Source organism: Pseudophryne corroboree, chromosome 3, assembly GCF_028390025.1.
Source record: "Pseudophryne corroboree isolate aPseCor3 chromosome 3, aPseCor3.hap2, whole genome shotgun sequence".
Taxonomy (NCBI): Eukaryota; Metazoa; Chordata; class Amphibia; order Anura; family Myobatrachidae; genus Pseudophryne; species Pseudophryne corroboree.
In genome coordinates, this window is record NC_086446.1 from 176,111,313 (window position 1) to 176,125,699 (window position 14,387).

Genomic DNA, 14,387 nt, shown 5'->3' on the forward strand with positions numbered 1-14,387 from the left:
CCCGCCACCGGGTCGCCCGTCTGCTGTATCAGCGTTCGGGCAGCTCGGCGGTGGGTCGCCCAGTCTGTAGGGCCCTTTTACCCCCGCAGTCTCATTTGCAGCCTTACACGATTATTGTATCCTTCCGTACGCTGAAATAAAATGATTTGATAGGGGTGAATAAAACAATATTAAATACATTTTATCATTAGATTTTCACATTTGTATTTGCATAGTACCAGGAGATTTCCTCTATCTATCTATATATTACAATTATTAGCAGCGAAAACAAGGATAGACAGGAGCGCGCAGCGTGATGGCACGTGACTGACCCGACAGAGACGCAAGCGGAGGCGAGCACGCACCACAGATTCATACATACTGTATATAAGGGGGAACTGATGTGGATAGGCGCAATGTTTCCAGGGGATGCTAATTTGTATTGGGGCCTGTGCTACCTTGTTTTATGTCCCCCAGTAAAACTACTACAGATCGTGACCGAGTTCTGCCTTATTTATCACGTGCGGTTAGCGGTGCTCAGCATGAGGCTGACGCTTCTCCTCCGCCGGCCCTATGACTTTGGAGAGCAGACTGTGGCGCACTGGTTCCCGGGGCACATGGCTAGGGGTGAGAGTTGGGGACACTGTCACTGAGGCTGGTGCATAATCACCGATGTGGGGCTTTACATGCCAGGGCAGTATTTTTTATAACGTTAGAGTACTAGCACAGCCACAATGCGTTCTCACCTGATATATTTGGGAAATGCCCAGCTAATGATCACAAAATATTTGTTTTCTTAAATAGAAATAATATATACACACTTCTGCTTTTTTTTTTTTTATTTTATTTTTATAAAGAGCACCCACATGTAAAACATGTGCTTAGACAAGACACCTATGCAACATATATGAAAGCATGTCAGCGTGCAAAAGCCTATAATATTCGTGTTTCATTAAAGTTAATATAATAACTTGACAGAAATGCCTTAAAGTCACTTGTTATATTATGTGCTGTGTAATAGGCCCTACACACTGGCCGATTTTCTGAAAGATATGAACGATCTCGTTCATAAATGAACGAGAACTCGTTCATATCTTTCAGTGTGGAGACTCCAGCGATGAACGATGCGCGGCCCCGCGCTCGTTCATCGCTGGTCTCCCGTCGGCTGTGCATGCAGGCCAATATGGACGATCTCGTCCATATTTGCCTGCACTTCAATGCAGCCGCGTGACGGGGAGAGTGAAGAAACTTCACTGCCCCCCCGCCGCCGGGTCGCTCGTCGGCTGTTTCGGCCGTCGGGCACCTCGGCGGCGCATCGTCAAATGAGTAGGGCCCCTTAGACTTGAACACAGCAATGTTTTAATGAATGAGCTAACACAGTGTAGGTGTTTTCTCTTGGATACTGTACTGTTAGGTTAAAAATTCCAAAAGCAGGGCTAATATAAATGATCAAATAAATCCACTTAATAATTGTGCGGATCTGACTTGCAATTAGTATAATATATATGCATTGGGCAATTGTCCCCTTCTTATCAGTCGCAGACTGGAGCAAAAGCACCCACGTACTTGTGTCACGGTTTACCTCTGCAGCTGTAAAATTGTTGCAGTAACCATAGCAAACTTCAGAAAACAGTCACCGATGCAACATCACTGTAAAGAGTGGAGACTTTGCCCATGGCAACAAGTCGGCTTCCACCTATAATATATACTGTAGAATGTACTTGATAAATTACAACTAGGAGCTAATTGGTTGCTGTGGGCAACTTGTCCACTCTTTAGAAGGTTTTATACATTTTCCTTTTATTGAGATTAGGAAAGTGAGTTCCCATGACTACTATATATGCAAATAGTTATTAACATTTTGTTTCCAAAACAGGTCTCTGGTTCTGGTTGCCAATGCAGTAAATCACTATAGTAAAAAAAGCACACTTCCATTGATGAAAACCGGTAGACTTGCAGGCCTAAAGGTGCAATTTCAGATCATTAAACCAGGCTTACCTTAGCACTCCACACATGTCACTTCTGGATACTCCAGTTTCAGCAATACTTCTGTTCGGAGAAAGGCACCAAGGGTGCTAATAAGATCATTGTTCACTGGCCATAGCTATTAACTGTTCCTTACTGTATGCCTGTACATAGCGTGCAGTGCAACTCTGGGTAACTGTCACATTAGCTCTAGTATATTTTATGAACACAGTCTGTAGTGTTATTTGAAACAGGCCTGACCATTGGAGCCAACAGAGGACCAGTGGCAACTTCTCATTCCAGATTTGTCTCTGTGAATATTGATTTTGTTCCCTGGCACCCAGTTGGTAAAACAATGCTAAAGTCTGAGCACAGAATTTAGAGTGACCTGATTTTGCACTGTTCTCCATGTTGTCCATATTAGATAGGGGAGGCACGATGCATGTCTTCAAATCCACTTAATTAACTGTGCAAGTTCTCTTACTGTAAGTGATTCTCCTCTTCCTAGTACCGCTTATGATCTAATATTGCTGTAAAATAAAAAAAAAATAGAAAGTACAGTTGAAAGTAAAGGTCAAGGAACACATTCTCACTGTTTCTCATGCAGCCCTTTTCACGAGCCATAAAACCATGGAACGTGCATTATTTTCTCCCTTAGGGGACAATCCAACTCCAGACAAATGCATCCTCTCTGACGAATCAGCACGGCAATATCTGCGCTTTACGGCTGCCCGCTCTCGCACAAACATGTTCGCTGCCCAATAGGGCAGGGCTTGACAGATTTCTCTAAAATATAGGAACCAGGATAACAGTGAAGGAACCAGACCCCCCCCCTACCCCCCCCAAAAAAAAAAAAAAACCTGAAACCCATCAGCAGCCACATTACTGAGCAGCTTACCCCAAACCCCACAGCCACACAACTAAGGGGGTACCTCAAGGCCAACCACCCCTCCACAGCCACCACCCGGACAAACAATCCCCCTGCCCAGTTGCCACATCAATACCCCTTACGAAGCCGCAATCCCCGGCCACGCATAGACCCTCTTTTCCGAGAGCTTTATGCAGCCAGAGTTTGGATTCAGTAGACAGCGCAGGTTGGGACGGACAAGCACAACAGTCAGCGCAGGCCGGGACGGACACTCAGCACATGCACTCCTGTGTATCAAATGGCCGTCGCAATACAGGCACACCCACAAATCTCTGCTGGGGCTGAAGAGGATCTGCTTCCTCCATCCCTGCATAATCTGGTAGCCAGGCAGCAAAATATAGGGGCCATGGCGATCTGGACCCTGGGATTTGTCGAGACCTGCCATAGAGCAAAAGTTATGTTCCAATTCCAGAACAAAGCAAAAGTTTCAGATGTGATATCTGTATATGTACTTTTGATTAAAAAAAACAACTACTTTTCTCTGACGTCCTAAGTGGATGCTGGGGACTCCGTCAGGACCATGGGGATTAGCGGCTCCGCAGGAGACAGGGCACAAAAGTAAAAGCTTTAGGATCAGGTGGTGTGCACTGGCTCCTCCCCCTATGACCCTCCTCCAAGCCTCAGTTAGATTTTTGTGCCCGGCCGAGAAGGGTGCAATCTAGGTGGCTCTCCTAAAGAGCTGCTTAGAGTAAAAGTTTTGTTAGGTTTTTTATTTTCAGTGAGTCCTGCTGGCAACAGGCTCATTGCTACGAGGGACTTAGGGGAGAAGAAGTGAACTCACCTGCGTGCAGGATGGATTGGCTTCTTAGGCTACTGGACACCATTAGCTCCAGAGGGAGTCGGAACACAGGTCTCACCCTGGGGTTCGTCCCGGAGCCGCGCCGCCGACCCCCTTGCAGATGCCGAAAAGTGAAGAGGTCCAGAAACCGGCGGCAGAAGACTTTTCAGTCTTCATAAGGTAGCGCACAGCACTGCAGCTGTGCGCCATTGTTGTCAGCACACTTCATAGCAGCGGTCACTGAGGGTGCAGGGCGCTGGGGGGGGCGCCCTGGGCAGCAATGATAGTACCTTATTCTGGCTAAAAATACATCACATATAGCCCCTGGGGGCTATATGGATGTATTTAACCCCTGCCAGGTCTCAGAAAAACGGGAGAAGAAGCCCGCCGAAAAGGGGGCGGGGCCTATTCTCCTCAGCACACAGCGCCATTTTCCCTCACAGAAATGCTGGTGGGAAGGCTCCCAGGCTCTCCCCTGCACTGCACTACAGAAACAGGGTTAAAACAGAGAGGGGGGGCACTGATTTGGCGATATGACTATATATATTAAAATGCTATAAGGGAAAAACACTTATATAAAGGTTGTCCCTGTATAATTATAGCGTTTTTGGTGTGTGCTGGCAAACTCTCCCTTTGTCTCCCCAAAGGGCTAGTGGGGTCCTGTCCTCTATCAGAGCATTCCCTGTGTGTGTGCTGTGTGTCGGTACGTGTGTGTCGACATGTATGAGGACGATGTTGGTGAGGAGGCGGAGCAATTGCCTGTAATGGTGATGTCACTCTCTAGGGAGTCGACACCGGAATGGATGGCTTATTCAAGGAATTACGTGATAATGTCAACAGAGACGGCCGGCAAACAAAATAGTACCTGTCCAGGCGTCTCAAACACCGTCAGGGGCTTTAAAACGCCCATTTACCTCAGTCGGTCGACAGACACAGACACGGACACTGATTTCAGTGTCGACGGTGAAGAAACAAACGTATTTTCCTTTAAAGGGCCACACGTTACTTGTTAAGGGCAATGAAGGAGGTGTTACATATTTCTGATACTACAAGTACCACAAAAAAGGGTATTATGTGGGGTGTGAAAAAACTACCTGTAGTTTTTCCAGAATCAGATAAATTAAATGAAGTGTGTGATGATGCGTGGGTTTCCCCCGATAGAAAATTATTGGCGGTATACCCTTTCCCGCCAGAAGTTAGGGCGCGTTGGGAAACACCCCTTAGGGTGGATAAGGCGCTCACACGCTTATCAAAACAAGTGGCGGTACCGTCTCCAGATAGGGCCGTCCTCAAGGAGCCAACTGATAGGAGGCTGGAAAATATCCTAGGAAGTATATACACACATACTGGTGTTATACTGAGACCAGCGATCGCCTCAGCCTGGATGTGCAGAGCTGGGGTGGCTTGGTCGGATTCCCTGACTAAAAATATTGATACCCTTGACAGGGACAGTATTTTATTGACTATAGAGCATTTAAAGGATGCATTTCTATATATGCGAGATGCACAGAGGGATATTTGCACTCTGGCATCAAGAGTAAGTGCGATGTCCATATCTGCCAGAAGATGTTTATGGACACGACAGTGGTCAGGTGATGCAGATTCCAAACGGCACAAAGATGTATTGCCGTATAAAGGGGAGGAGTTATTTGGGGTCGGTCCATCGGACCTGGTGGCCACGGCAACTGCTGGAAAATCCACCGTTTTTACCCTAAGTCACATCTCTGCAGAAAAAGACACCGTCTTTTCAGCCTCAGTCCTTTCGTCCCCATAAGAGTCATATCTGCCCAGGGATAGAGGAAAGGGAAGAAGACTGCAGCAGGCAGCCCATTCCCAGGAACAGAAGCCCTCCACCGCTTCTGCCAAGTTCTCAGCATGACGCTGGGGCCGTACAGGACCCCTGGATCCTACAAGTAGTATCCCAGGGGTACAGATTGGAAAGTCAAGACGTTTCCCCCTCGCAGGTTCCTGAAGTCTGCTTTACCAACGTCTCCCTCCGACAGGGAGGCAGTATTGGAAACAATTCACAAGCTGTATTCCCAGCAGGTGATAATCAAAGTACCCCTCCTACAACAAGGAAAGGGGTATTATTCCACACTATATTGTGGTACTGAAGCCAGAAGGCTCGGTGAGACCTATTCTAAATCTGAAATATTTGAACACTTACAAAGGTTCAAATCAAGATGGAGTCACTCAGAGCAGTGATAGCGAACCAGGAAGAAGGGGACTATATGGTGTCCCGGGACATCAGGGTTGCTTACCTCCATGTCCCAATTTGCCCTTCTCACCAAGGGTACCTCAGGTTCGTGGTACAGAACTGTCACTATCAGTTTCAGACGCTGCCGTTTGGATTGTCCACGGCACCCCGGGTCTTTACCAAGGTAATGGCCGAAATGATGATTCTTCTTCAAAGAAAATGGACGACCTCCTGATAAGAGCAAGGTCCAGAGAACAGTTGGAGGTCGGAGTAGCACTATCTCAAGTAGTTCTACGACAGCACGGGTGGATTCTAAATATTCCAAAACCGCAGTTGTTTCCGACGACACGTCTGCTGTTCCTAGGGATGATTCTGGACACAGTCCAAAAAAAAGGTGTTTCTCCCGGAGGAGAAAGCCAGGGAGTTATCCGAGCTAGTCAGGAACCTCCTAAAACCAGGAAAAGTGTCAGTGCATCATTGCACAAGAGTCCTGGGAAAAATGGTGGCTTATTACGAAGCGATTCCATTCGGCAGATTCCACGCAAGAACTTTTCAGTGGGATCTGCTGGACAAATGGTCCGGATCGCATCTTCAGATGCATCAGCGGATAACCCTATCTCCAAGGACAAGGGTGTCTCTCCTGTGGTGGTTACAGAGTGCTCATCTTCTAGAGGGCCGCAGATTCGGCATTCAGGATTGGATGCTGGTGACCACGGAGGCCAGCCTGAGAGGCTGGGGAGCAGTCACACAGGGAAAAAATTTCCAGGGAGTGTGATCAAGTCTGGAGACTTTACTCCACATAAATATACTGGAGCTAAGGGCAATTTATAATGCTCTAAGCTTAGCAAGACCTCTGCTTCAAGGTCAGCCGGTATTGATCCAGTGGGACAACATCACGGCAGTCGCCCACGTAAACAGACAGGGCGGCACAAGAAGCAGGAGGGCAATGGCAGAAACTGCAAGGATTTTTCGCTGGGCGGAAAATCATGTGATAGCACTGTCAGCAGTGTTCATTCCGGGAGTGGATGGGAAGCAGACTTCCTCAGCAGGCACGACCTCCACCCGGGAGAGTGGGGACTTCATCGGGAAGTTTTCCACATGATTGTGAACCGTTGGGAAAGACCAAAGGTGGACATGATGGCGTCCCGCCTGAACAAAAAACTGGACAGGTATTGCGCCAGGTCAAGAGACCTTCAGGCAATAGCTGTGGACGTTCTGGTAACACCGTGGGTGTACCAGTCGTGGTATGTGTTCCCTCCTCTGCTTCTCATACCCAAGGTATTGAGAATTATAAGACGTAGAGGAGTAAGAACTATACTCGTGGCTCCGGATTGGCCAAGAAGGACTTGGTACCCGGAACTTCAAGAGATGCTCACAGAGGACTCATGGCCTCTGCCGCTAAGAAGGGACTTGCTTCAGCAAGTACCATGTCTGTTCCAAGACTTACCGCGGCTGCGTTTGACGGCATGGCGGTTGAACACCGGATCCTAAGGGAAAAAGGCATTCCGGAAGAGGTCATTCCTACCCTGGTCAAAGCCAGGAAGGAGGTGACCGCACAACATTATCACCACATGTGGCGAAAATATGTTGCGTGGTGTGAGGCCAGGAAGGCCCCACGAAGAAATTTCAACTCGGTCGATTCCTGCATTTCCTGCAAACAGGAGTGTCTATGGGCCTCAAATTGGGGTCCATTAAGGTTCAAATTTCGGCCCTGTCGATTTTCTTCCAGAAAGAATTGGCTTCAGTTCCTGAAGTCCAGAAGTTTGTCAAGGGAGTACTGCATATACAACCCCCTTTTGTGCCTCCAGTGGCACTGTGGGATCTCAACGTAGTTGGGATTCCTCAAATCACATTGGTTTAAACCGTTCAAATCTGTGGATTTGAAATATCTCACATGAAAAGTGACCATGCTGTTGGTCCTGGCCTCGGCCAGGCGAGTGTCAGAATTGGCGGCTTTGTCTCACAAAAGCCCATATCTGATTGTCCATTCGGACAGGGCAGAGCTGCGGACTCGTCCCCAGTTTCTCCCTAAGGTGGTGTCAGTGTTTCACCTGAACCAGCTTATTGTGGTACCTGCGGCTACTAGGGACTTGGAGGACTCCAAGTTTGCTAGATGTTGTCAGGGCCCTGAAAATATAGGTTTCCAGGACGGCTGGAGTCAGGAAAACTGACTTGCTGTTATCCTGTATGCACCCAACAAACTGGGTGCTCTTGCTTCTAAGCAGACGATTGCTAGTTGGATGTGTAGTACAATTCAGCTTGCACATTCTGTGGCAGGCCTGCCACAGCCAAAATATGTAAATGCCCATTCCACAAGGAAGGTGGGCTCATCTTGGGCGGCTGCCCGAGGGGTCTCGGCTTTACAACTTTGCCGAGCTGCTACTTGGTCAGGGGCTCACCCTGACTGAGGAGGACCTGGAGTTCTCTCATTCGGTGCTGCAGAGTCATCCGCACTCTCCCGCCCGTTTGGGAGCTTTGGTATAATCCCCATGGTCCTGACGGAGTCCCCAGCATCCACTTAGGACGTCAGAGAAAATAAGAATTTACTTACCGATAATTCTATTTCTCGTAGTCCGTAGTGGATGCTGGGCGCCCATCCCAAGTGCGGATTGTCTGCAATACTTGTACATAGTTATTGTTACAAAAATCGGGTTATTATTGTTGTGAGCCATCTTTTCAGAGGCTCCGCTGTTATCATGCTGTTAACTGGGTTCAGATCACAGGTTGTACATTGTGATTGGTGTGGCTGGTATGAGTCTTACCCGGGATTCAAAAATCCTTCCTTATTGTGTACGCTCGTCCGGGCACAGTATCCTAACTGAGGCTTGGAGGAGGGTCATAGGGGGAGGAGCCAGTGCACACCACCTGATCCTAAAGCTTTTACTTTTGTGCCCTGTCTCCTGCGGAGCCGCTAATCCCCATGGTCCTGACGGAGTCCCCAGCATCCACTACGGACTCCGAGAAATAGAATTATCGGTAAGTAAATTCTTATTTTACATCTGTAACAAATGTAGAAAATCATTGGATTCAGAAATATCTAATCGCATACAGCATAAGGAAAAATTTAATATCTTTACGTCCAAATATTTATATTTCTGTGTTTATCTTCCAAGTGTCAATTTTCAGCTTCACATTGGGTGTTTTTTCTACTTATTGATTGCATTTTGTAAAGGTTATTGTGCAAATTTCACCAACTTTGGACCCTGCTTGAAAACTGTAACTGTGTCTATTGGTCCAGTGATACAGTAAATAGATGCAGCACCTCCGTTTTGCAGAACATGACTCCTGACTAATTTCACTGTTTCTCCTGCAGGGATCAAACAGATGAGGGCTAAACTGACCAAAATTGACTGCATTCTGGAAGTGCACGATGCCAGAATATCCTTTAACTCTGGACTGCAAATGTAGCTATTGCACTTGCATTGATGTGATGTATTAGAAGGTAGAAGGTATTTAAGGAAAAGCTAGAAGTCAATAAATACAAGAGTTTTAGAAATCTCCCTAAAGTCGACCATATATCTCACACATTTGGTGCGATCAATTGTTATTGTGACTAAGTATAGTAATCTGTTTGGGTGGTTCTTAATATCTTGTCAGTAGAGATTAGTTACAAATTATGTCATCCTCAATCAGCTGCACCACTAGACAGTCAGTGTTTCAGGTATAACAAGCATTAGTTCCCTACACTATAGAATTATAGTGAAAGTGCCCCTTGCAGAAGTTACCAGTCTGCACTGAAAGTGATGATGCTCTTCTCTAGCCTGGGTTGTGGATGCTGGGGTAATTGACAAGACTGGGACAAAAGAGTAAAAGACAGACGGACAAAATTAGATGAAACATACAAAATTTCCTGGCTAAAGGATTAGTCTAAAAATATTACTCCTCTCTACCTCTACATTGCTTGTTTACCTACCAGATGACAAATATATCAACATACATCTTTTTAGTCTTTACTGTGTGGTATATAGGGGGTCATTCCGACCTGATCGCACGCTGCCGTTTTTTCGCAGCACACCTATCTGGTCACTACTGCGCAGGCGTGTCGTATTGGTACAAAGCGGATCGTTGCTGTGCGATGGATGTAACGAAGAATCCATTTGCACAGCCGATCGCAAGGAGATTGACAGGAAGAGGGTGTTTGTGGGTGGCAACTGACCGTATTCTGGAAGTGTTTGGAAAAACGCAGGCGTGTCCAAGCGTTTGCAGGGCGGGTGTCTGATGTCAATTTCCGGGACCGGGCAGGCTGAAGTGATCGCAAGGGCTGAGTAAGTTCTGAGCTACTCAGAAACTGCACAAACTTTTTTTGTACTGCTCAGCTGCACATGCGATCGCACCCTTGCACAGCAAATATACACTTCCCAGTGGGCGGCGGCTATGAATTTGCACGGATGCAAAAAGTAGCTAGCGAGCGATCAACTCGGAATGACCCCCATAGTCTTTTCTTCAGTTAGAGTATGAAAGCTCCCTTCCTATGACCCATGGCAATATGATATAGTAGTGCATTGTACAACTGTAGAAGCTGAATGCACATTTAGTTTAGTCCACAGGACATTGTGATTACATGCAGGTTTCTGGACGGTTACTGTATGAACACAGTTTTCTTACAGAGTCACAGTTTGTTTGTTTGTTTTATAAGAACTATAGTAGTTATTTACTTGACTATGACACATCCCATTATCTGGTCGGAACCCTCTCTTTAAAGAGTACCTTGGAATTAAACCTCACCTGCTTATACTCAACAAAATGGACCTGGCAGACCTGTCTCATCAAAATGTAAAAATTCCAAAGTAAACCTCTGTTTAAGTCATGGAAAGAATAAGAAAAATGTAAACTGAGCAGATAGTTAAGATGCTTGCATAAAATAATACATAGCAATTCTAATCTGCAACATTTAGAAGGATTTGCCACATTGCCTCTCATCAAATATCTTATTTATTACTGTAATTACTAATGACGTCACGCAGTGGCCGGGCCGTGTAGGCAGCTCCTTGAAGACAGTCCAGATTGAGCATTCATGCACCACCGACACCGAGGCTTGTTAATGACCCGCGGGGCCGTGCATCGGTTGTTGTTAGGGGTATACACACTTGCCAAGAAGGTGAACAACGTCGCTCAGGAAGGGTGAAAATAAGTGACGTCATTTATTTTATCGGCAAGTGTGTATGAACCTTTATTCAGTAGTGTTTTGAAAGTACATGAAATGGGAAACACAGTTTCCCTGTCACACCAGAGGACATTATCCAATGGTGGGAAAAGCAGTTTTGGCAACTCAAAATGCAATCCAGGTCTGCCCCACATATCCTGTGTTGCTTTAACATCCGCACCATTGTCAACATCCATTGATCCTTCCACACATAATAGACTAGCACAGAGCCAATTCTTTGGCAAGTAGTGTGCAATGCAAACACGTTTACACTGTGGTGGCTAGTTTATAATATACATGCAGAGTCCATTTTCTAGCTAATCTATAATATGGTTCCGAATCTTTAATTTCTCTATCGTCCTTGTGGATGCTGGGGTTCCTGAAAGGACCATGGGGAATAGCGGCTCCGCAGGAGACAGGGCACAAAAAGTAAAGCTTTCCGATCAGGTGGTGTGCACTGGCTCCTCCCCCTATGACCCTCCTCCAGACTCCAGTTAGATTTTTGTGCCCGGCCGAGAAGGGTGCAATCTAGGTGGCTCTCCTAAAGAGCTGCTTAGAGAAAGTTTAGCTTAGGTTTTTTATTTTACAGTGAGTCCTGCTGGCAACAGGATCACTGCAACGAGGGACTTAGGGGAGAAGGAGTGAACTCACCTGCGTGCAGGATGGATTGGCTTCTTGGCTACTGGACATCAGCTCCAGAGGGACGATCACAGGTACAGCCTGGATGGTCACCGGAGCCGCGCCGCCGGCCCCCTTGCAGATGCTGAAGTAAGAAGAGGTCCAGAATCGGCGGCTGAAGACTCCTGCAGTCTTCTAAAGGTAGCGCACAGCACTGCAGCTGTGCGCCATTTTCCTCTCAGCACACTTCACACGGCAGTCACTGAGGGTGCAGGGCGCTGGGAGGGGGGCGCCCTGGGAGGCAAATGAAAACCTTTTTTGGCGAAAAATACCTCACATATAGCCCCCAGAGGCTATATGGAGATATTTAACCCCTGCCAAGATTCACTAAATAGCGGGAGACGAGCCCGCCGAAAAAGGGGCGGGGCCTATCTCCTCAGCACACAGCGCCATTTTCTCTCACAGAAAGCCTGGAGAGAAGGCTCCCAGGCTCTCCCCTGCACTGCACTACAGAAACAGGGTTAAAACAGAGAGGGGGGGCACTGATTTTGGCGATATTGAGATATATATAAAGATGCGATAAGGGAAAACACTTATATAAGGTTGTCCCTATATAATTATAGCGTTTTGGTGTGTGCTGGCAAACTCTCCCTCTGTCTCCCCAAAGGGCTGGTGTGGGTCCTGTCCTCTGTCAGAGCATTCCCGGTGTGTGTGCTGTGTGTCGGTACGTGTGTGTCGACATGTATGAGGACGATGTTGGTGAGGAGGCGGAGAAATTGCCTGTAATGGTGATGTCACTCTCTAGGGAGTCGACACCGGAATGGATGGCTTATTTAGGGAATTACGTGAGAATGTCAACACGCTGCAAGGTCGGTTGACGACGTGAGACGGCCGACAAACTATTAGTACCGGTCCAGGCGTCTCAGAAACACCGTCAGGGGCGTTAAAAACGCCCATTTACCTCAGTCGGTCGACACAGACACGGACACTGAATCCAGTGTCGACGGTGAATAAACAAACGTATTTCTCATTAGGGCCACACGTTAAGGGCAATGAAGGAGGTGTTGCATATTTCTGATACTACAAGTACCACAAAAAAGGGTATTATGTGGGAGTGAAAAAACTACCTGTAGTTTTTCCTGAATCAGATAAAATAAAATGAAGTGTGTGATGATGCGTGGGGTTACCCCGATAGCAAATATTGGCGTTATACCCTTTCCCGCCAGAAATTAGGGCGCGTTGGGAAACACCCCTTAGGGTGATAAGGCGCTCACACGCTTATCAAGTGGCGTTACCGTCTCCAGATACGGCCGCCCTCAAGGAGCCAGCTGATAGGAAGCTGAAAAGATATCCTAAAAAGTATATACACACATACGGTGGTTATACTGCGACCAGCGATCGCCATCAGCCTGGAGATGCAGTGCTGGGTTGGCTTGGTCGGATTCCCTGACTGAAAATATTTTATTCATATAGAGCATTTAATAGGATGCATTCTATATATATGTACGTGAGATGCACAGAGGGATATTTGCTCTCTGGCATCAAGATAAGTACGTTGTCCATATCACCCAGAAGATGTCATGGACACGACAGTGGTCAGGTGATACAGATCCCATACGGCACATGGAAGTATTGCCGTATAAAGGGAAGGAGTTAGTTGGGGTCGGTCCATCGGACCTGGGGACCACGGCAACAGCTGGGAAATCCAACCTTTTTACCCCAAGTTACATCTCAGCTGAAAAAGACACCGTCTTTTCAGCCTCAATCCTTCCTTTCCCATGAGGGCATGCAGGCAAAAGGCCAGTCATATCTGCCCAGACATAGAGGTAAGGGAAGTAGACTGCAGCAGGCAGCCCCTTCCCAGGAAAAGAAGCCCTCCACCGCGTCTGCCAAGTCCTCAGCATGACGCTGGGGCCGTGCAAGCGGACTCAAGGTGGGGGGGTAGTCTCAAGAGTCTCAGCGCGCAGTGGGATCACTCGCAGGTTGACCCCTAGATAGTACAAGTATTATCCCAGGGGTACAGATTGGAGAGTCGAGACATCTTCTCCTCGCAGGTTTCTGAAGTCTGCTTTACCAACGGCTCCCTCCGACAGGGAGGCAGCATTGGAAACAATTCACAAGCTGTATATCCAGCAGGTGATAATCAAAGTACCCCTCCTACAACAAGGAAAAGGGTATTATTTTTCCACACTATATTGTGGTACTGAAGCCAGACGGCTTGGTGAGACATAGTCTAAACTGAAATCTTTGAACACTTACATAAAAGGTTCAAATCGAGATGGAGTCACTCAGAGCAGTGATAGCGAACCGGAAAAAAGGGGACTATATGGTGTCCCTGGACATCAAGGATTACCTCCATGTCCAAATTTGCCCTTCTCAACAAGGGTACCTCTGGTTCGTGGTACAGAACTGTCAATATCAGTTTCAGACGATGCCGTTTGAATTATCCACGGCACCCCGGGCCTTTTACCAAGGTAATGGCCGAAAAGATGTTTCTTCAAAGAAAAAAGGCATCTAAATTATCCCTTACTTGGACGATATCCTGAAAAGGGCAAGTTCCAGAGAACAGTTGGAGGTCGGAAGAGCACTATCTAAAGTAGTTCTACGACAGCACGACTGGATTCTAAATATTCCAAGAATCGCAGCTGTTTTCCGACGATACGTCTGCTGTTCCTAGGAATGATTCTGGGCATAGTCCAGAAAAAGGTGTTCCTCCGGGAGGAAAAAGCCAAGGAGTTATTCGACCTAGTCAGAAACCTCCTAAAACCAGGCCAAGTAT

The 14,387-nt window shown here is 47.1% G+C and overlaps 1 protein-coding gene across 2 annotated transcripts in view; it reads left to right on the plus strand.

Annotated features, from left to right (window-relative positions):
- The first annotated feature begins 362 nt into the window (after positions 1–362).
- Positions 363–14,387, plus strand: part of MTG1 (mitochondrial ribosome associated GTPase 1) — a 175,107-nt gene continuing 161,082 nt past the window's right edge. Inside the window, exons 1-3 of one of the 2 annotated variants that reach the window (XM_063963414.1) lie at positions 363–606; positions 9,161–9,225; positions 10,516–10,620. In XM_063963414.1, coding sequence (XP_063819484.1) covers positions 381–606; positions 9,161–9,225; positions 10,516–10,620 — 396 coding nt within the window. In that variant the 5' untranslated portion in view covers positions 363–380. The remainder of the gene's footprint in view (positions 607–9,160; positions 9,226–10,515; positions 10,621–14,387) is intronic. The other variant, XM_063963413.1, reaches the window with a different exon arrangement.